General features: G+C 45.5%; 1 protein-coding gene across 4 annotated transcripts in view; it reads right to left on the bottom strand.

Moving 5' to 3' along the window:
• LOC147620748 (uncharacterized) overlaps positions 1-15,440 on the bottom strand; it is a 53,529-nt gene extending 38,089 nt beyond the window's left edge. For 2 of the 4 annotated variants that reach the window (XM_086825014.1, XM_086825013.1), the window contains exon 1: positions 13,117-15,433. In XM_086825014.1, coding sequence (XP_086681140.1) covers positions 13,117-14,888 — 1,772 coding nt within the window. In that variant the 5' untranslated portion in view covers positions 14,889-15,433. Of the gene's footprint in view, positions 1-13,116 lie in introns of all 4 variants that reach the window. The other 2 variants (XM_086825016.1, XM_086825015.1) reach the window with 2 other exon arrangements.
• Between the last annotated feature and the right edge of the window lie 5,283 nt (positions 15,441-20,723).

The raw sequence follows: 20,723 nt of genomic DNA on the forward strand, positions 1-20,723 counted from the left end.
GTGTGTCGGGAGAGACTTCAACATGCTTGAGGACCCGGCCGATAGGGTGGGAGGCAGTCATGTTACAGTGCACGGCACGGAGCTTGCAGCTTGGGAGCGATTTTGCATGTCACTGAGGATCACTGATGCATGGCAGCATGAGGCCTTCTCCCGCTCTCAGGACAGTCTTAGTTTCTCTCGGTCGGATCGCCGGCAGGGAGGGACTAATCTATCACGGATTGATTGCTTCTATGTGGGCGACAGGTTAGGGGAGCGAGGGGGCTCCGTTCGCATTCTCGCTGCACCTCTTTTTCAGACCATGCGCCAGTTATTTTGACACTTGAGGAGAGGACACGGGAGACCAGCTTGCAGTTGAGGATCCCAGAGAGGGTACCTACAGATCCTAGTCTCGCTGAGGACATTGAGAGGATATGGCATGATAGTCAGAGCTCTGACCAAGATGCAGCAAGCCAGTGTGCCCAGGGACTCATCGAGCTCAGCTCTTTTTTGCACGCTGCAGCCTTGACACGGCTGGGAGAGACTCGCGAGCGGGAGCGTCGGCTGAGACGTAGCCTTGCTTCGCTTCAGCGCCTTCAGGAGCAGCAGCCTACATGTGAGTAGGTGGCGTCCCAGCTAAGCCACGCACGCCAGGAGGTTAGAGAGGCAGAGAAGCAGAGACATGAGTTTTACTATCATCGCCAGGCCTCTCAGTGGACACAGCTTGGTGATAGAGTGACTGGGAGTTTTTTGAGATTACTGGACCCCGCCATGCTCGAGCAGGAGTCCGCCAGCTTGGGAGGCCGGACGGATCGGTAGCCACTGAGCCCGGGGAGATCAGAGCCATTGCCACTGAGTTCTATAGAGACCTGCTTTTAGCGGAGCCAGCCACTGAGGCTCGGGATGCTTGCAGACAGACTGTGTGGGCCCATGTGCAAAGGAGGGTCACAGATCGTATGCGTACAGTTCTGCGTGAGCCTCTTTCAGAGGTTGAGCTTGCTGAGGCCTTGAGGGTCCTTCCCCGCCATAGTTGCCCAGGGGAGGCAGATTGACGCCTGCCTTTTTTATGCCCTATTGGGACCTTTTGGGGCCAGGTCTCCGCAGGGGCTTTCAGTATGTTTTGGACACTGGGGTGATGCCACAGAGCTTTTCAGAGGGCTTGATCTTTCTTATCCCCAAGGGGGATGGAGTATCAGATGATATTCGGCATTGGAGACCTATTACGATCCTCAATACTGTCTACAAGGTCTTAGCAAAGGCCTTGAGTTTGAGGATCAAGCCCTTCCTGGGGGAGTTGATTCATGCTACCCAGATAGGATTCGTCAAGGAGCGTAGTATCCTTGACAACATTTTCACCTTCTAGGAGGCGACGGCCCGAGCTAGATTTCTTGGTGAGGACTTGGTCGTGATGCTTCTCGATTTTGAGAAGGCATACGATAGAGTCGATTAGGGTTTCTTAGAGGGCACTATGCTTCGCCTGGGCTTTGAGCCAGTTTGGATTCGAGGGGTGCGGCTCTATATTCCACAGCTCGTAGCCAGGTGCTGATTGCAGGACGGGGGCCGAGTTTTGAGTTGACCAAATCAGTCCGTCAGGGGTGTCCTCTCGCCCCGTTTCTTCTTCTCTTCTTTGCTGAGGCTATGAGCATGTATCTGACGGCAGAGGAGGTTGGTTTGAGAGGACTCCAGCTCCCAGTCCGGGGGGAGGACCTGCTCGATGCTGAGTTTGCTGATGACACGGGTTTATTTTTTCATGGCCAGGAGGCCAATTTTCAGCGGGCAGAGCAGTCGCTCCAGGTTTTTAGTGCAGCTTCGGGAGCATTGATCAATTGACCTGCTCGATGCTGAGTTTGCTGATGACACGGGTTTATTTTTTCATGGCCAGGAGGCCAATTTTCAGCGGGCAGAGCAGTCGCTCCAGGTTTTTAGTGCAGCTTCGGGAGCATTGATCAATTGGCGCAAGACAGTGGCCTTTTGGATCAGTAGCGCTCCCACTCCGGCATGGAGCCCAGACCCGGGTTTTAGATGGATTCCTCCCGGCACAGCAGTGCGGTATTTGGGATGCCAGATTGGACTAGATTTGTCACCTGAGCAACAGATTGCCCCGCTTCTTCTGAGCATTCGGAAGAAGCTTTTGTATTGGAATTCAGCTCGGCCATCCTTGGCTGGGAGGGTGGTGGTGGCAAATCAGGTGCTTTTAGCGACCATGTGGTACATCACATCTTGCTGGATCTTCTCAAGCTCTTGCATCAGCCAGGTATAGAGGCTGATCAGTAACTTTCTTTGGTCTGGGCGGGATGGTCAGCCAACCCGGGCTAAGGTTGCTTGGGCAGTTATTACACTTCCGTTGGCCCAGGGAGGCTTGGGCATTATAGATCCAGTTGATCAAAGTAGAGCCTTATTGGGGAAGCTTATTGTTCGGGGGCTGCTTCCAGGCGCTGAGCCCTGGAAAGAGCTGCTCTTGCAGCGGCTGCAGGCTCGGGCTCCCCCAGCAGGGGACACTTGGGCCCCGGAGATACGATGGATCTTCATAGAGATGAGGAGGACAGGCCGCAGTAGAGGATGGGAGGACAGATTTGCCTTGAGCATCCTGAGAGCTTGGGAGTTGCTGAGACCGGGACTCTCTCAGAGACCTCCTTCTTGTGATGAGGAGCGGGCCAGACAGCCGCTCATCTGGAGCCCAGCAGTTCGCACAGAGCAGGGTCATATGCTGGGTTCTCGGCCTCGTCTAGCCTGGGGACCATTGGCGGCAGGCCCAGCACGTAGTTTTGGAGACTGGCAGGCCTTCTGCAATCTCCCAGAGGAGATCCAAGTGGAGAGGCTGAGTCACTTCAGAGGAGGGTTGATTATGAGGGATGACATTCAGGAGGCACTCACAGAGGAGTGGTTCACGCCTCTCGAGCCAGTGGCCCCACGGTGAATGGGAGCCTTTACACAATTGGAGATCCTGATTGCTGTCAGAGCTTGCACTGAGGATGGCAAATGCCTCTACTATGAGATTCAGGATGAGGGCAGACTGCAGAGAGTGGAGGTGGAGTCGCCTTTGGTTGCAAAGTGCATCTTTCAGAGGATACGAGTAGTGGCCGCCGCTTCTCGGAAGTGGCATATTGACCCAGACCCTGCAGATGTGGACTCCGATTGGCGCATATGGGCATATGCAACGCGCCCCTTGGCCCGGCTCCAGTGGGACCCTGGTGAGTACGAGTGGCATGATCCTTATGCATCCCTTGAGGCCACAGAGATCACCTTTTTCCAGTATACTGTTCGGTTGGGGCGACATATTTTGACGGCAAGGAGGATGGTCTCTCCAGCTACATCAGGGCACTGGCGACTATAGGGACTCTCACAGGAGTTCCTAGAGGATTTTTGGACCAGGCTCTGGGCTAGTCAACAGGCACGCAGGATCTCGACTTTCCAGTGGGGCTGGTCGCCCACAAGGGCTCTGCAGTTGGCACCTGGCTGGTCTACAACGGTCTTCCGACGGCCTGTGTCCGATGCGGCCACCCTATGGAGACACAAAGACATTGCCTATGGGACTGCCCTCAGGCGCAGCAGATTTGGCTGCGGATGCTGCGTATTCTGGCCCCCCTCTCTCCAGAGGGTATGTATACGTGGGGTGCCGCTGCTTGGTCGACTTCGTCAGGGCCTGCTATGGGCTATGAGACGGAGCAGGACAGCCAGGCCATCAGATTCATTAGGGGCCAGCCTCGCCTTGTTCCTTCACCGGATTTCTCGTCCGTCGCCGACTGGACACAGGAGACGGATCTACGATGGGAGCTCCTCAGCAGCCTCACCATCTCGTTCACCTGAAGGGCCCGGTGTTTCAGGGCCTTTGAGGGGAGACTAGAGCCACCAGCAGAGACTGTTCGGGGGATTTGGCAGGAGTTGATCCACACCTTTGCGAGGACAGTATGACCGCATCCGGGGCGACTCGGATGAGGCGATCTTGCGGCGCCGGGCCTTTCACACCACTTGGCGCAACGACCCCTTCTATACCCTACACGCGGGGTCCCCCCGCTGGCACTACAAGCCACTTGTTTGGCTCTTCCCCCCTCCTATTGTATGATATAGCCCCTCAGTTCTTTGTACTGATACTTGTACTTTTCAGCACCTAGGGAGAGTCTCCCTGGCTGCCTTGCTTTGATCTCTGCTCTGTTTTCTTATGAGCAAGAGAGGATCTTTTGTAGCCCTTCGAGCGTTTTTATATAACTAATGAGAGGATCTTTTCTCGGGAAAAAAAAAAAGGATTATGACAAGTTGCCACTCTAGCCTATATATGGCTCTTCAACTTCCCATGCTTCCACTTATGGGATAATCCAAGGCACCTTCTAGCCATAGATCACACGCTCGAAATCGCTAACCTTCCAACACCCTCCCTCGATTCGAGCTCCGCAAGCCACCGAGGCGCGAGGGGGTCGCCCAGGACCACACATGCCTGAGCCGCCCAGGACCACACGCGCCCGGGCTCTGATACCATGTCAGAATGCGCAGCAGAAGACTAACGCACGTAGGAGACCCATCACCATCGAGCTCCACGAACACCCCCAATGGGCACTGCAGCATCCCTCCACCGGGCTCCCATCTCCCAGTGAACTACCTCCCAAAACACCGGCCGGAGGAGATGATTATGACAAGGTGCCACTCTAGCCTATATATGGCTCTTCAACTTCCCATGCTTCCACTTATGGGATAATCCAAGGCACCTTCTAGCCATAGATCACACGCTCGAAATCGCCAACCTTCATACAGTGTAATCCCCATTGGCAGATGACAAGAACAATCCACGAGTACATGTTAAGATCAACGCATCCCTTTTGAGATGATTAGACCTTTGTCTCCAAGTATCCTACTTACCAGCAGAGTGTGCATGATGCCAGACCAAATGACACATGGAGACTAAAAGTTATGCCATCCATCAACTATCTACATCCATTTGGATCTCCACTCTCCACATCTCCTAGCTCTCACACTAGCACTAAACCAAGAAAATAGGTAACAGTGTGTGAATGTGTGAATAATGCCATACCAGATGATACATAGAGACTGAATGTTATACACACACACACACACACACATATATATATATATATACACACATACATATATATATACACGCACACGCACTTTTTTTTTTTTTGTGGAATCATTTGTATATTAGATACAAGATGACTATCCAAAGTAGATAGTCTCAAAGTACATCAACTGAAGATGTCAATATAAGACAAATATACATCATGATCTATTTGGTCAACCTGCATGCAATCGAGGAAAGATTGATGCAGGGAGTACCGAAAGAAAGAAAAAGCAGAAAAAGCCGCATCACCGAAAACTCCATGGTTGCGAACTTTCCATAGTGTCCATAAAGCCCAGTAGCACACCCATGAGAAGAAAAGAGTGAATTCTGGTCTGGGTAAATGAAGACCAAATAGCCAGAAAAACTTTCCAAATTTCATATTTGGAAATCTAGCCCGCAGAAGCTGGATGATAGGAAGAAAAAACTGACGAGAAGAAGGACAGTTCCAGAAAATATGAATGACTGTCTCTCTGGAAGAAGAGCATCTATGGCAAGTGGATGAGGATATATGTCTGTGTGCCAGAAACTGTCCTGAGGGAATAACAGCCAAAAGAACACGCCACAAAAAAAGCTGTTGTCGAAGAGGAAGCTTCGAATGCCAAAGAGATCGCAATCGTCTTTTCCACCACAAAGACGACCGATGCATATGCTAGAAGAGATTTGCCCGTTCAGAAACCCAAGGCAATGGCAACAAATGTTTATACAGACCAGCAACTGTAATATCAGATAGTCTCAAGGGATGGCATGAAGAATCAAAAGAGGAGATAGTCCAATCCTGTAGGCGATCTCGAATTTCCAACAGTGGAATCGGCAAAAAAGGCTGAAGCATCTGCATTATATCATGCCAGAGACGACGATAGTGAGGTCCCAAGCCATAATGTGCAGCAGCCTGTGGAAAAGAAAGAGGGGAGCCATCAGGATGGACGACATCTCCCACAGAGGTAACACCCTTTGAGTGGAGGAAATATGAACGCCGGGGTTCTTGCACCACCCGGGGAACTGAAAATGCTCTGGACCAATGGATGCTCTCAGCGCGGAGAGAGTTGCCTTGTAAGGAATCACGACCATTCCATTTTAAATTTGAAAGGACAAGCTTCCAATCAGCAAGTAAGCCAGAAATGAGAGGACAGCCCTTAATTTTGCCAGTAATGTAACCAAGAATAAATTCCCAGTGAGTAGGTTGCCAATGGCCAAAAGCCGAAGTCGTCAGATGAAGTAATAAATGACGGATCATCGCTGTCCAAGGCTAAGTGCCTTCCAAAAATTGAAGCATCAGTTTACCTCTATGGGCAAGAATATGCACCTGTAAATTAAGGATATTCAAGCCTCCATGCATTTTAGGGGTACACAAACGATTTGCCGAAAGCAAACGTACACTCTTTTTCCCCTGCTTCGATCTCCAGAATATCTCCAAGATGGTGGACATAAATAATTTCAGCTCCCCCTGAGAAAACCTGATGAGAGGAAGGTAGAACTGAATATAGGCAACCAAGATGGATTGGAGAATCCGCAAACGAACATGCAAAGGCCATGTTGCAAGTTTCCAGTATTCCAACTTTTTCTTGAGCTTTGCCAAGACCCAATCTGTTTGTTGACGGCGAGTGACTGTCCATCCCAAAGGATATCCCAAATGCCGAATCAAATGAGTGGAGTGAACTATTTCCCCTGGCCATAGCAAATTATGCCACTGTTTTGAATGCAAAGGCAGCAATTTAGATTTCTGAAAATTGATTTGTAGGCCAGCCGCAAGCGCAAACAAAGAAAGAGCCTGCATCAAAGTAGAGAGATCCTGATGTGTATTGCGAGGAAGAAAAAAAGAATCGTCAGCATAAGCTTGAGCAACCAACTGACGTCTATTCTGAATGTCCAATCCATGAAGACTGCCAGTATCAACCAAATGATCCATATAAAGAAGCATGGGATGCGTTGCTATAGCATACAAAAGAGCACTTAAAGGGCATCCCTGCCTAACTGAACGATGCAAAGTCCATGATTATGAGAGATCTCCTGACAATATACAAGCCGCCTGACTATCAGCATAAAGCCAGTAAATGATATTCTGCATTTTTTCTCCAAATCCCAGAGCACGCATGGTTTCTTGAATGAACCCCCATTTAATAGTATCAAAAGCCTTAGCAATATCCACTTGCAATAATAAGACATCCTGCTGCGTGTATTTGGCATATTCAATGCCGATATAAGCATTTGCAATGTTATCTGTAATGTGCCTGCGAGGAATAAATCCATACTGTGCAGAATGAAGTCCATCATTCAAGTAACCCTTAATGCGATTGACAACCATTTTACTGATAATCTTGTATATCACCGGCATAAGGGTAATTGGTCTCCAGTCTGCCAAAGACTGACATAAGTGTTTTTTAGGCAACAGCTTCACTAATCCTTTTTTCCAGGAAGCTGGCATTTGCCTTGTCTCCCAAGCAATGTTTACCATACGCAGCAAAGGTAATTTGAGGGTGTCCCAATATGCAAGAAAAAATTCAACTGTAAGGCCATCCCATCCTGGAGCTTTCCATCGGCCACAAGACCTAATTGCATCAGACAGTTCTTGTTCAGAGAATTTTATTTCTAGTTGTTGCGCTTGAGTAGCAGAAAGGATGGGGGATACATGTTGTAATAACTTATGACGTGCATCATACACTTCCATGGCGTGAGAATCATCCTCATCAAATTGAGAGGAGAAATGGGCAACACAAGTCGCAGCCAATTGTGCTCGGGTGGAGGTCCACGTGTCATCTGAAATTAAAGTGCGACATATAGATGCAGCTTGTTTTCTGGAATGTAAACTCTTGAAAATTTTTTTGGAAGAGCAGCCTTTGTCCAAAAGCGCCTGTTGTCGTGCCCGTATCTCCCGTTTGACAAGCTTTCGATGATCATTTACCTGAATACAGTGACGAGCTTGACATAAAGAAGTGGCTTCAGCCAAAGTTAGAGAGCGAAGATGACTAAGCTCAATTAACGATTGGCATGTTTGCTTAGCATAAGCAACAGTCTGTCTCCAACCTTTCAGATACTGTTTACCATAATCACGGATGACTGATTGCATGCGAGCAATAAAAGTTGTCCATGCATAATCCAAGTCAATGAAAGATTGAGGAAAGAGTGGCTGACAGGCCTCAAGTATCAGTGCTTTGAATGCATCATGCTCCAAGTAACTATTATTGATGATAAGCAACCTTCGAAGTGGCAATCTGTCATCGGGCATGTCATGCAGATGAACTCTGAGCCATAAGGGTACATGATCTGAATATGTAAATGTATAATCTAGCCACAATTTGGTTGTGAGAGTATCATAATGATACGGATCAAGCTGATACCATCGATCCAATCGAGCTTTGTAAGTGGATTGAGCATTATGTTGGAAGGTATACCCAGGCATCAGAGGCTGAGATTCTTTCCAAATATCAATCAGATTAAGCGTTGCTACAAAATCTGCCCACGAAGACCTCTCAGTAGCAAGCATATGTGTACGACCGGATGTATTATCACCAGGTTGAGGAGCATTATTGAAATCTCCACATATGAATGCTTTCTGTCTCCAAGGGTACGATTTCATTTGTTGCCATATCTGTCCTCTAGCCTGAGAGGATTGAGGTGCATATATCGATGCAAATTCAAATATTTCATCCTGAATAAAGCACTGCATAACCATCCATCTGCCTTGGAAGTCATTAAATGCCATGACTGGCTGCAAATGATGTTTCACAAGAAAAAGTACACCCGAAAAGGCATGGTGGCCTGCATAAAAAATATCATAACCAGCATAATGGCCTTGCTGTCCAGCATAGTGATGTTGATTGTGTTCCTGAAGAGCAACGATATCTGGCTGCATATGCTTCAAATATTCCCAAACCATCTTCCACTTTTTAGGGTTACACAAACCCTGTACATTGAGAGTCAAAACTGTGATATATGACATCATATTTATAGTGTATGTACAGCATGAACAAAAAAGTAGCTCAAGCTTGCATTTCCTCCACAGGGTCTGCACCTCGATCAGGAGGAGGAATATCTATGAGACGGGTGGCTAGCAAGCTAGCAGCCTCTTCTTCTGGAAACAGAGTACGACCTGCAGTTACAGTAGCCCAGGTGATGCCAATCCCAGAATTTTCTTCCGGGGTGTGCCCACTGGAGGAGGCTCCATTCCAAGTTCTAGAAGGTAAAGGACGCCTGGGGATAATTGTCCTGCGTGGTGGCTGAGAGGTTTCTTGAAGTATCTTTTCTTTTCCTTTTGGTGAAGAAGTAGAGGGATTAGCCACAGCTACATTCATATCAGAAGAGACTGGCACTTTGCCTTTTTCTTGAGGCATAACAGGATTTTTCATACTTTTGTTTTTAATCCCTGAAGGACCAGGAGTGTCCTTATTTTGCATTGGGATGGGCAAGGCATCAGGCGGCATCTTATGGAGGACCAGAGGGCATTGAGATGCCATATGTCCAAACTTTTTGCACTCAAAGCATGCACCTGCAAAAAGACCCCATTTGAGTCTGAAAAATGCACTCCCCATGGAAACGTTATTTATGGTAACAGCATAAGATTCCGGAGTGGGCTGATCTGTGTCCCATAAAATACAGAATCGATTTGAGTTGCCATTTGGTCTAGGAGGGCATACAACCTTTCCTAGAGATGCTGCAATTTTAGGTAACAAGGAGGCCAAACATTGGGGGAAGTCCACCACTTCTACCCAAACAGGACAGTGATGCTTAATCAAAGCCTGATAGTCTCTGGTGGGGGACCATGGTAATACATGAACCATCTGTTGTCCATAGAAGAGAGGGGAGTGCTCTAAAAGCGTTTGTTTATGGTGCTCATCTACCATAATAACCTCAAAGAAACCTCTTGCCACATAGTGGACTTTGCGAACAAAACAACCACCCAATGTCCGTGTTAACCAATTCCCGACATCAGCAGCAACGGGCATCCTGCCTGGAAAAAAGATAATCACAGCATGCTTCGCATATTCTCGAATGGGATTTATGATTTCATCCACATCCACTGCAAGCCCCACCATAGGAACATTGCGTGTATCCTGAAATCCTTCATGCATTACCTCATAAATCAGCCCAGCCTCGGGCGTCTCATGCACAGGGTCATTCTGATCCACAGCCTGCTTTTGTTTTTTATGAGCATAATATTTTGTAGGAGAAGCCATGATGTTCTCTCTCTCTCTCAGAGATCTCTCTCTCAGAGATCTCTCTCTCTCTCTCTCACACACACACACACAGGGATGTACATAGAAGGACAGGAGAAGCTGCAGATTACAGGGGACGCTAGACACAAGATACAGGCGCACACATCAAACGCAGAGAAAGAAGTAGAACAAGTCGATGAACGCAGCTTGGTAGGACGCAAGCACACAAACGTGCAACGATACACACACACACACAGGTGAGAGCTGCAGCCAGAGGAAAAGCGTAAGGAGAATCTACTCTCTCTCAGACACGTGCGCAGGCAAGCAGGTCCCGGCGAGCAAGTCCACAGGCGAGCAGGTCCCGGCGAGCAGGTCACACAGGCGAGCAGGTCCACAGGCGAGCAGGTCCACAGGCGAGCAGGTTACACAGGCGAGCAGGTCTTGGCGAGCAGGTTCTTCTCTCACCTCTCTCTCTCACACACACACACACACACTCCTCTCCTCTCCACACACACGCACACGCGCACACACACACCTATATATATATACATACATATATATATACACACACACATACACACACACACATACATTCATATATACACACACACACACACACACATACATACATACATACATACATACATACATATACATACATACATGTGAGGTGGGATTTCTATCCGAAGGGACTTGGTGCCCGGGGGGTATGCTAGCCCGCCCCGAATATATTGCATCTATATGGGGAGGAGGTGCAAGGAGAGACAAAGCACGGACCCATGACAGGCACCCTAGGAAACGCATTCACGCACCAGGTAGGCAAGTTAGGCCTTCCCGGGTGCCGAAGAGGTTCCGTGGGTGCCGAGTGCCCCGGGGGTTGCCCTCCCCACCTTGACGGAGTTCGGACCGAAAACGCCGACGGGACCGAAAACGGTGGAAAAACGGCCGACCGATGGACCGGCGAGCCATGCCGTGCCGAGAGGCCGACGAGAACCCGCCGGGCCGGCGAATCATGGATGGAAGGCAAGACCCGAGACGAGGCCGAGGGAGCCGATCCGGGCATGAACGCAAGTGATCAGTGAGACCCACAAGGAAAACGCGCGAGACGCGCGAGACAGGCCGATGGAGTCGAGTCATGAAGCATGGACCGTGGAAAGCCGCGTGCGGCAAAGGCATCGCGGGACCGTTTCCGGTGTGTGTGTGTATGTATATATGAATGTATGTATGTATATACATATATATATGTACATGTATGTATACATATATACATACATACGTATGTACGTATACATACATACATACGTATGTATATATATATACATACATATATACATATATATACATACATATATACATACATATATATACATATATACATACATGTAATATATATATATTACATGTATGTATGTATATATACATACATATATACATATATATACATACATATATGTATATATATGTATATATGTATGTATATATACATACATACATGTAATATATATATATATTATATATACAAGTACATACATACATACATACATACATGTATGTATGTATGTATGTGTGTGTGTGTGTGTGTGTGTGTGTGTGTGTGTGTGTGTGCGTGCCATTTATCAATTCTGTACATCTAGATCTCCACACCTCCATGCTAGCAAAAGCCAAGCAACCGATCCCAAGTGATGCAAAGTTCATCCTGCATGGATAGAGAAGAGTCCTCTTTCAAATCTATGGGTCCCTCTACAGCTCCAAAATGCAATGTTTACTAGCTTTGGCAGTGTCCAGCATCTGAGCATATGAGAACCTGTAGATGACACTTCAATTGCCCTCACTTGGTAACTAAATGTTAGCAAAATTGCTACCTATAGAGCCTAATCTCTCCTCCACTAAAACCTCCAAATTGTCCTGAAGAGCGTCTACAAGTTACTAATAACATGCTAGTCAAAAAATATAGTCTTAGTGGAAGCTAAGAGTCTACCATTTTTAACCAAGTAGAGAAAAATGGAAAAGTCCTCATCAATCCAGCTGCAGCAACCAGCATAACATACTCACGTAGACAGTTTTCTTCATAAGTTTGCAAAGGACTCTCCTTATGTTTGCAGGCTTCAAGATGAAACATCAACAATCTCTAGAGCAACCATGGCCTGCCTCTCTGCTTTCTTTTGTGAGTCAAAAGCTAACTAATCCAGCAGCCAAGTATTAGATGCATGAGAAAGAGTGTTATGCTGATTGATGCATTAGAGAAGAGAAGACATCATCATATAGAGCGGCCTTTGCTGTCCATCTAGACATTTCTTCTCTTTGGTATTCTGCAACATGTCCGACCTTTGAGGATGGAAAGCACATTCAATGGTTGGAGTTATGCAATACTTTGACTTTGGGGTCCACCATAGGAAGGGCTCTACTAATGTAGTGGATGATGCTTTGAACACGAGCACAATAAGTTTCATGAAAAATTAGTCTGGCCTCTACCATTCCCTATAAGACCTATGTGATGCTGAGACCGATCATCCTGAATCTGACAAACAGACACAAAGAGCAGGTGGCAAGAATTGAAATAGTTTACATTGCCTACAAGCTCAAATTGCCACCCTCCTAAAATTAAGTAGAGAAGTGCAGCAAGGAGGCATCCCCCTGTGTGAACATTGAAAGCATAATATCTAAGGTTTTTGGAAACCTTCCAAATAGTCCTTGTTGGTACCTAGACCATTATATCTATCCCAAAGAGTGAGACCGTGATCAGAAAGAATGCAATGTTTCACAGAAAACAGTTTGCAAGTCAATCTTCTCCAAGGTAGTGCGTAGACTCTTGTGCTTAAGACATAAACCCTGATCCTCAACTCAAAGCAGCATATCAAGCCGTGACAAGTAGGACTTTGCTATGTAGCAAAGCGGTTAAAGAGTTGTAGTTATTCTTGCCTGTTATTCCAAACAGAAGTTGGACTTGCAAGTCTTGATTTATCATATGAAACTATTTTCTCTTGCAAGGAAAAGATGGACTGTGCTCCTGCTTTCACGAGGTCTCGAAACTCCTCTAATGCAATCTCGAGCTTGTCATTGAATGTTGGAAGCTTAGGCCTTACAGTTAAAACATCTTCTAAACTCATTGCAGGCTTGGGAGGAGGTACCCAGACAGGCTCCAAAGGCCGGCTTGTTTTCACACAAATGATCAACTGGGAGAAGCAAGTCCGCCATGGGTTGGCCATGCTATTGGTGTCATCAACATTAACTGGTTTTTGGCCAGCACTGATGTCATCCTTTTCTCTTAGAAGCTCCTGTTTAGCAGAGTACAATTCCAATGCACTGCAAATCCTTGTTTCCAAAATGCCTTCCTCTAGTAAGGAAGATAAGTTTAGGTTTAAACTGAGATGATCCCTTTCAAATGGTGGTGATGATGCTGTCGGCTCTGAATTTGAATATCTTGCAAACTCTCCGTGCCAGGTATGTTTCTTCCATATGTTCTCTTTCAGCTCTCTTGCTGCAACACTCGGAAGGAAACGCCTGAAAGAGGTATTCCAAGTAATCATTGCTTCAGTCTTCTCACTACCAAGGGCAGAGAGGCTTTCACCTTTTCCTACATCACAATCTGCTCCAGTAATAACTGGAAAAGGAAAGATTGGCTCGTGCACTGTTGCTGCTGCTGCACTGTCTCCTGTGGAAAGCCGTGCTGCTTCAACTTTTTCACTAGGTGACAACAATATGTCTGGCTCGGCTGGTGCAATAGTGATCACTCCACCATGGATTTTAGCCACAGCAAGGCTTTCCTTCACTTCTTGCTTTACAGTTGGCAGGGATGCCCACCAGGGTCCCGAAAAGCCAGGAATCTGAAAAGCCAGAGAGTAGCTTGCCATGGCAGCATTGCCGGTGGGAATTTCTGCATACTGAAGTGGTGCCCGTTTAACACAGAACTTACTGAATTCTAACAAAACTCCTTCTCGTTTCTCGTCATCTGAAAGGATGGGGGTATCCAATGATATCTGCACCTTCATGGAGGCACCCTGGAGAAGGGGAGGAGGCACTTCGTCCACTGCATTCATCTTCTTACCCTTTGAAGGGGTCTTCTGAGCAGCATCTTTCTTTGCTGCAGGGAGCTTACTGTCAACTGGTTGTTCTACAGAACTGACTGGTTCAAGAGCACATTCTCTTTCCCAGAAAAGATCCTTTGAGAAGAGGAGTTCAGAAACGTCTAGGGTAACCTTTCCAACTGCAGTAAGGGTTTGTCCAGAAGGAGACATCCACAGCAAGGAAACCAAAAGGTGGTCGTTCACAAGATGGTGCCAGAGAAGCCAATCCGATGCTCTTACATAATCAGAGAAAGCTTTAAGAGAGAAACTCACCGGAGATGGAGAAACTAGTGCAGACGGAGAGTTAGGGTTAGGGTTTTCAACAGTCTTCCCTTTCTCCTTCTTCGTTTCAGGGCCTTTGTCAGGGCTTTCATAGTTGCTTTTGATGGCATCTGAGGACGGCTCTTCAGGTGTTGAGGTTCTGTTGGCTATGGCGGATTCTTCTCTTGGAGGTAAGGGCAAAACTGCATCGGACTGATAATGGGAACCGTCCTCCTGGCCTGGGAAATGCACAGAAACTGCTGCCTTGGCCAATGATGACCCTTCTTTGCCCACCTCTGCATTCCACACTCTGTCCGCAGAGACGACCGTGACCTTGAAGACGCAAATCCTTGGCTCCGTTGCCATCCATTCACCATACGAACCGTACGCAAGCCATAAACAAGAAAGTAAGGTGGCAACATTTTGATAACGTGCAAAATATATATATGCACCCAAAATGGTTTTTTGAAATAAATAATTTTGTTGTCCTAAAATCTAGCTTTGTTTGACCTTATCAAATTAGGAAAAAAAATTTAAGGTTGAAAGGCGTATTTTATTTTTAGAAACAAGTCTTTTGGAATCCCTGTTATGCATGCTTCTAAACAAATCTTTTGAAATCCCTGTTTTGCATGCTTCACGACGGCTCCTCAACAAAATAAATCCGGGACTCGACGGTTCCTCAACCAAACAAAACCAGCACTACACAGCCATCAACAATTGTTAATGGCATCAAGGTAGGGAGAGAGAGGAGGAGAAGACGGAGGGGGTGGCCATGGAGCAAATGGCGGACGAGGAGACGAAGGGGGCGACCAACCAGTTGGCGAGGACGAGGAGGAGGGCGAGGACAAAAGAGAGAGGAGGAGGGACCAAAGGGGGTGGCCATGGAGCAGATGGCGAGGACAAGGAGGAGGAGGAGACGGATGGGGCAACCGTGGAGCAGATGGCGAGGACGAGGAGGAAGAGGAGATGGAGGGGGCGAGGACGAGGAGGAAGAGGAGATGGAGGGGGCGACCGTGGAGCATATGGCGAGGACGAGGATGGGGATCGTGGCACTGCGAGCCATAGCCAGGGGAGACTAAGGTTTGTATTGCATTAAATAATGCCACGTAAACGGTTTGTCTCAATATGCAATACAAGCAGTTTGTCTCAACTTTGATTTATTTAACAAGTTAAATAAGGCCTAAAACGTTCTTTTGGTGCGCAATAAAACAATTTCAAAGGGTCCAAGAATAATGCGCCATGGTTTGTGTCGACTATTAGGCAACGCAGTACTCATGGCTCCGTCCTCTCTCTCTCTCTCTCTCTCTCTCTCTCTCTCTCTATGTTTTTCTCTCCACAAGGTGCTCTCTCTTCCAGCACCCTCTCTTACCCACATGAGAGCATTTCCTCCGTTCTGGCAACTCCATCCGATGCTTTTTGGGGCACATGCAGGGAGGCCCAGCACCAGAGCGCACCATACCAGCTGCATCAGAACCATTTCATCAATGACACTCCGATGACAATTTCCTGCTCATGCAAAAATAAGGTACATATTTTATCGTATATCCTCATGCAATATAAGGATAGATTGAAGGTGAGGGGAAAAGTCAAGTGTTTACACTAGACATAGGGTTTTAGATGCGGGTAATGGTAAGGGTGGGCGAAGCTTGGCAGAGAAAAAGAGAGGAGGACCTTCAAAACTACATTCAATTGAAGGTGAGGGGAAAAGTCAAGTGTTTACACTAGACATAGGGTTTTAGATGCGGGTAATGGTAAGGGTGGGCGAAGCTTGGTAGAGAAAAAGAGAGGAGGACCTTCAAAACTACATTCAATTGATAGAGTGCCTCCTTTCCATGCACTCTAATAGAGAGAAAAAGATTCGTTGTGAGGCATAGGAGAGAGACTTGTAATTTTTAAATTTATATTGCACATTTGGATAGTGCATGTAATGTAGGTTATCATAAGGGTATCACTTGCCACTTCTTGAATGATAAGTAGAGTGAGCCTATGCAAATAGATCCAATACTATGTATAGTAACAAAAGAGGAGCGCCTTCTTGGGCCATGCATGCTACAAATGTACAAAGCCCATCCGAGGACGATTGTGAGGAGTATGTGCCTCTTTCTCAAGAGGCCGGCGAGGTACAAGGGCAATAAGGATCAATTTCTTTTACTAACATGATGACTACATTAGGGGAGCCTAACAGACGAAATTAAGATCGTTGCTCATAGAGAGAATGTGTCATGCCGGTGAATATCCCACGAATGGAACACTCTTCTAATATTGCAACAACTCAAAATATCAGCACAACAAACCAAAGTGACGTTAGCAATGCAAAGAGGGCAAAGGTGTGTGAGCCCTGTAGTGTGGGATGATTCCGCAATGTTCACGCTTCTCAAATGATATGAGGAGGTATGGTCAGAAGGGGAATTTATGGGGCAAGGACTAGAAGAGACTGTCAGGACACTAATGGTGCCTACAACCTAGATCAAATGAGAAATAGAATAGACACTTTGAAGAAAGTTTACAAGAAAGAGAGAATGAAGCATAACTCATTTGGATGAGGTTTGTGATGCTATGTGGAGTAGTACTCCTAAATGCTCTGGATTGAATGGGGCTATTGATAGTGAAGTATCGGAACTGAAGGATAACAAGTAACACCAACTGACATAGCTAGCAAAGACAAGGGCAAACCATAAGTACATGCAACCAACACAAATAGATTTGGAGGAGCCGTTACTAGGAGTCAACTTGGAAGGAAGAAGTCAAAGGTATCAAAGAAATCGACGTTGGCCAATCTTGCTCACACGATGGGCGATGGGTTACAGGGGATGTGTGAGACTATTTGCAAGGTTGAAGAGAAGCGTAATGTGACATTGCAACAACTGGAGGAGAATAGAATTGCATTAGAGGAACGGCGCATGCGGGTTCGGGAGGGAGGAAGAGCAAACTAAACACCAACAAACTAATCTTGCTACTCAACTTGAAATAACGAAGCTTTTAAGCAAAGCTAGGGAATAGTGAGTTTTTAATCCTTTGTCATATCCTTCATTGTGCAAACTACTTGGATCCTCGCCACACAGGTAGCAGGACTCTTCATAAAGGTATGGAACTGCCATCGTTCTTAGTCATGGATCCATATGTGTTTATGTGGCTAGTGTTGATGTGGGATTGTAGAACTAATCAAAGTATGTCTATGTGTATCAATACCTCATCCACTTTGCCTCATTTGTGTGAGTTTAGGTTGTTGAGTAGGTACATGCTTATCATTAGTTGCCATACAATGTTTTCCATCTTGTTAGCATTTTTGGAGGAGGAGGGTTGGAGGTATGGGCGAGGGTGCGGTGGTGCTTTATACAACAAGCGACCTTTTGGGCAAGCCATCCACTCCAACATTTAGTCTAAGGCTCCATTAGAGAATCGGCGCAAGTTCTTCTATGCATATAAAATGTCTTACAAGTTGTTTCATGTGTTGCGTGCATTGATAGAGCCTCATTTGCCTTGCTCCAATAATTTAAATATTGTTCGAGACCCCATATCAAGAGAGCTTGCATTAGCCTCCATGTTCTGGAGATTAGCACATGGGCATTCATCCACTAGCGTATCCCAGTTGTTTGGTGTGGGTGAGTCAACAATCCGTAAGCATATGGGTATTGTTGTGGATTTCTTGTGTACACGGGAAATGTTTGAGAGACATGGTATCAGTGTGACCGTCTAGAACATATCATATATGAGTTTGAAGCATTGACATATTTGCCTAACATGTGCGGTGATGTAGATGGTTCTCACATCAAGCTTTAACGGAAGCCACCAAAAAGGTATTTCACAACCCAATATATGTGTAGAGATGGATTCCTTAGTATTATACTACAAAGTATTGTGGACTCTAGGAAGATATTATGGAGTATCATATGTAATACTTCTGGGGGGCATGAATCGATGCACTTTAAAGGGTGAAGGCTTTATAGACGCTTAAAGAGAAGAGAGGTACTTGATGTCCCTAGGTTGCAATTGCAAGGAGAGTCCGTATGGCCATATATTGTAGTTGATTCTGCATATAACTCCACTACTTTCTTGGCCAAACCTTATAAATCAAAGGCTAGAGAACACTTATGAGAGAAAATGATCTTTGATAAACAATTGTTAAAATGTAGAGTAAAGGTAGAGAATGATTTTGGAATCCTAAAAAATCATTGGCGTATTTTAAGGGACTTAAATGTGGCCATGCCTTTTGCACCAAGTAGCAGTAGTTGCATGTTGTGCGTGGCGAAGTTGAACCGCAAGATCAACAAGATCCTCATTCAAATGGGGGAGATGCATAAACTGACTCACAAGTCTAATAACATAGCTCAAGTCTGGCCTTGTAATGGTCATGTAGATCAAACTACCCACTATGCACTTGTACATAGTGGGGTCCTCCAAAAGCTCACCTGTATCTATGAGAAGCTTTGTGTTTTGCTCCAATGGCACTGAAATAGGCTTATAGCCTAACATACCATACTTGGACAACATGTCCAAGTCATACTACCTCTGCAATAACAAAATGCTATGAGGTGATCTCACCACCTCTATGCCCTAAGAGATACCGCAGCCTCACCCAAATCCTTCATCTCAAACTTCTGCTTCAAAAGCCTCGTGACATCATGTTATATGCACATTACGTGTGCATATACTAGGAGGCTAACCCACATTAGGCTTGTGAGCATGCGAACAAGCTCTAGTGGAGCATGGGTTAGGACTAACCTTAAGGGTTAAGGTTAGGGTCAGGCATCTAAGGGTCACACATGGAAAATGGAGAGTCCAGAGTCACTTGAGGGCCCTTCTATATAATAGGGGCATGGGGCACACTCAAGCGAGGCTGAGGCTATGGTCTCTTGATATTATCTTGAGGCTAGGTTATGTTATGCTCTCTTGTGTAGAGGATCATAACTACTCACCTACCATTTCACACTATAGCTACATGCTATTGGATTGGAGTTATACCTCTTGATGGTATGGGACATCAAGGTAAAGGTATGATGTACTTCATTATAATTCATGTGTGCATCCCTTGGGCTCGGGGGCGGTCGGGTGGATGAGTTTCTGCCTGATTTATGCATGTTTATGCATAACAATTATCTAGAGAGATCTTAGGGTTTTAACAATGGTATCAGAGCAATCTCTAGTTAATTGTTGTTGATTTTTCTTTTTTATTATAATTTTTGATAATTTTTAAAGTAAATTTTAATATTTACTAAATGAAAATGTTATTTTGTTGATTTGTGTTGATGATCTGCATGTGGATCATCGATATGGCAGTTGGAACGCGTGTTTCTTCTATTCAATGGACAAATCAACGTTGCGGGGAAATTTCGTGAGTTTAATGCTATTTTTAATGTATTAAAATAAGCATTAATGGAAATTTTTACCAAAATATTGCATATTTTAGTGCGGATAATTTTAGTAGAATGGATTCCTTGAGTTTCTACAATTTTTAGGAAATTTTTTCTAATTTTTAAGAATTTATTTGCGCATTTTTATGGTTAAAAATATATTTTTAATGCATTTTGCGGGTTTTTCCGTGTATGCTTTCGATTTTCTGCCAATTGCCAATTTTTTTGCTGAAAATCAGTGTGGGGCAGTCAATTGAAGCATGGAATGCTCTCCCATGTGCGTGGGATCCTCTTTGTCTCTCAAATTAGAATTTCTCTTCTATTTTCCTCTCTCGCATGTGAACGCCTCCTATTGAACAAATTGATTAAATTTTAATCATAATTAAACTTTAATTATGATTAAGATAATCTTAATTAAGACTTAATCCTCTCTTAACAGAGAGAAGAGAAGATCGGGTGGAGAAAGAGAGTATGAGAATTGGAGATGGAGAGGAGGAGAGAAGAGACAGAGGCTTCTTGCAGCGCAGGGCGAAAAATCGCCACCCCCCAATAACTTTTTAAAAAAAGGTTTTTTTATAACCTTAGCTTTAAAAAGTTTTATTTAAAGCTTATTTTTTAATTTTAAAAAAAAAGAGATTTCTTTTTTATAAAAAGCTTTTCAATGCTTTCAAAAAAGCTTGGAAAAAAGCCAAAAAAAAGAAAAAGAAAATATGAAATTTGAGATAAAAAATTCTCTGAAATTTTTTAAAATTATTTTCTTGAAAACTCTTGGCTTTCCGCATTCCCGGGAAACCTGTTGGCTTTCCGAATTCTGGAAAATCTTTTGACCTTTCGGATTCCGGAAACTTTT

Source organism: Cibotium barometz, chromosome 31, assembly GCF_041138505.1.
Source record: "Cibotium barometz isolate CiBa-2024 chromosome 31, ASM4113850v1, whole genome shotgun sequence".
Taxonomy (NCBI): domain Eukaryota; kingdom Viridiplantae; phylum Streptophyta; class Polypodiopsida; order Cyatheales; family Cibotiaceae; genus Cibotium; species Cibotium barometz.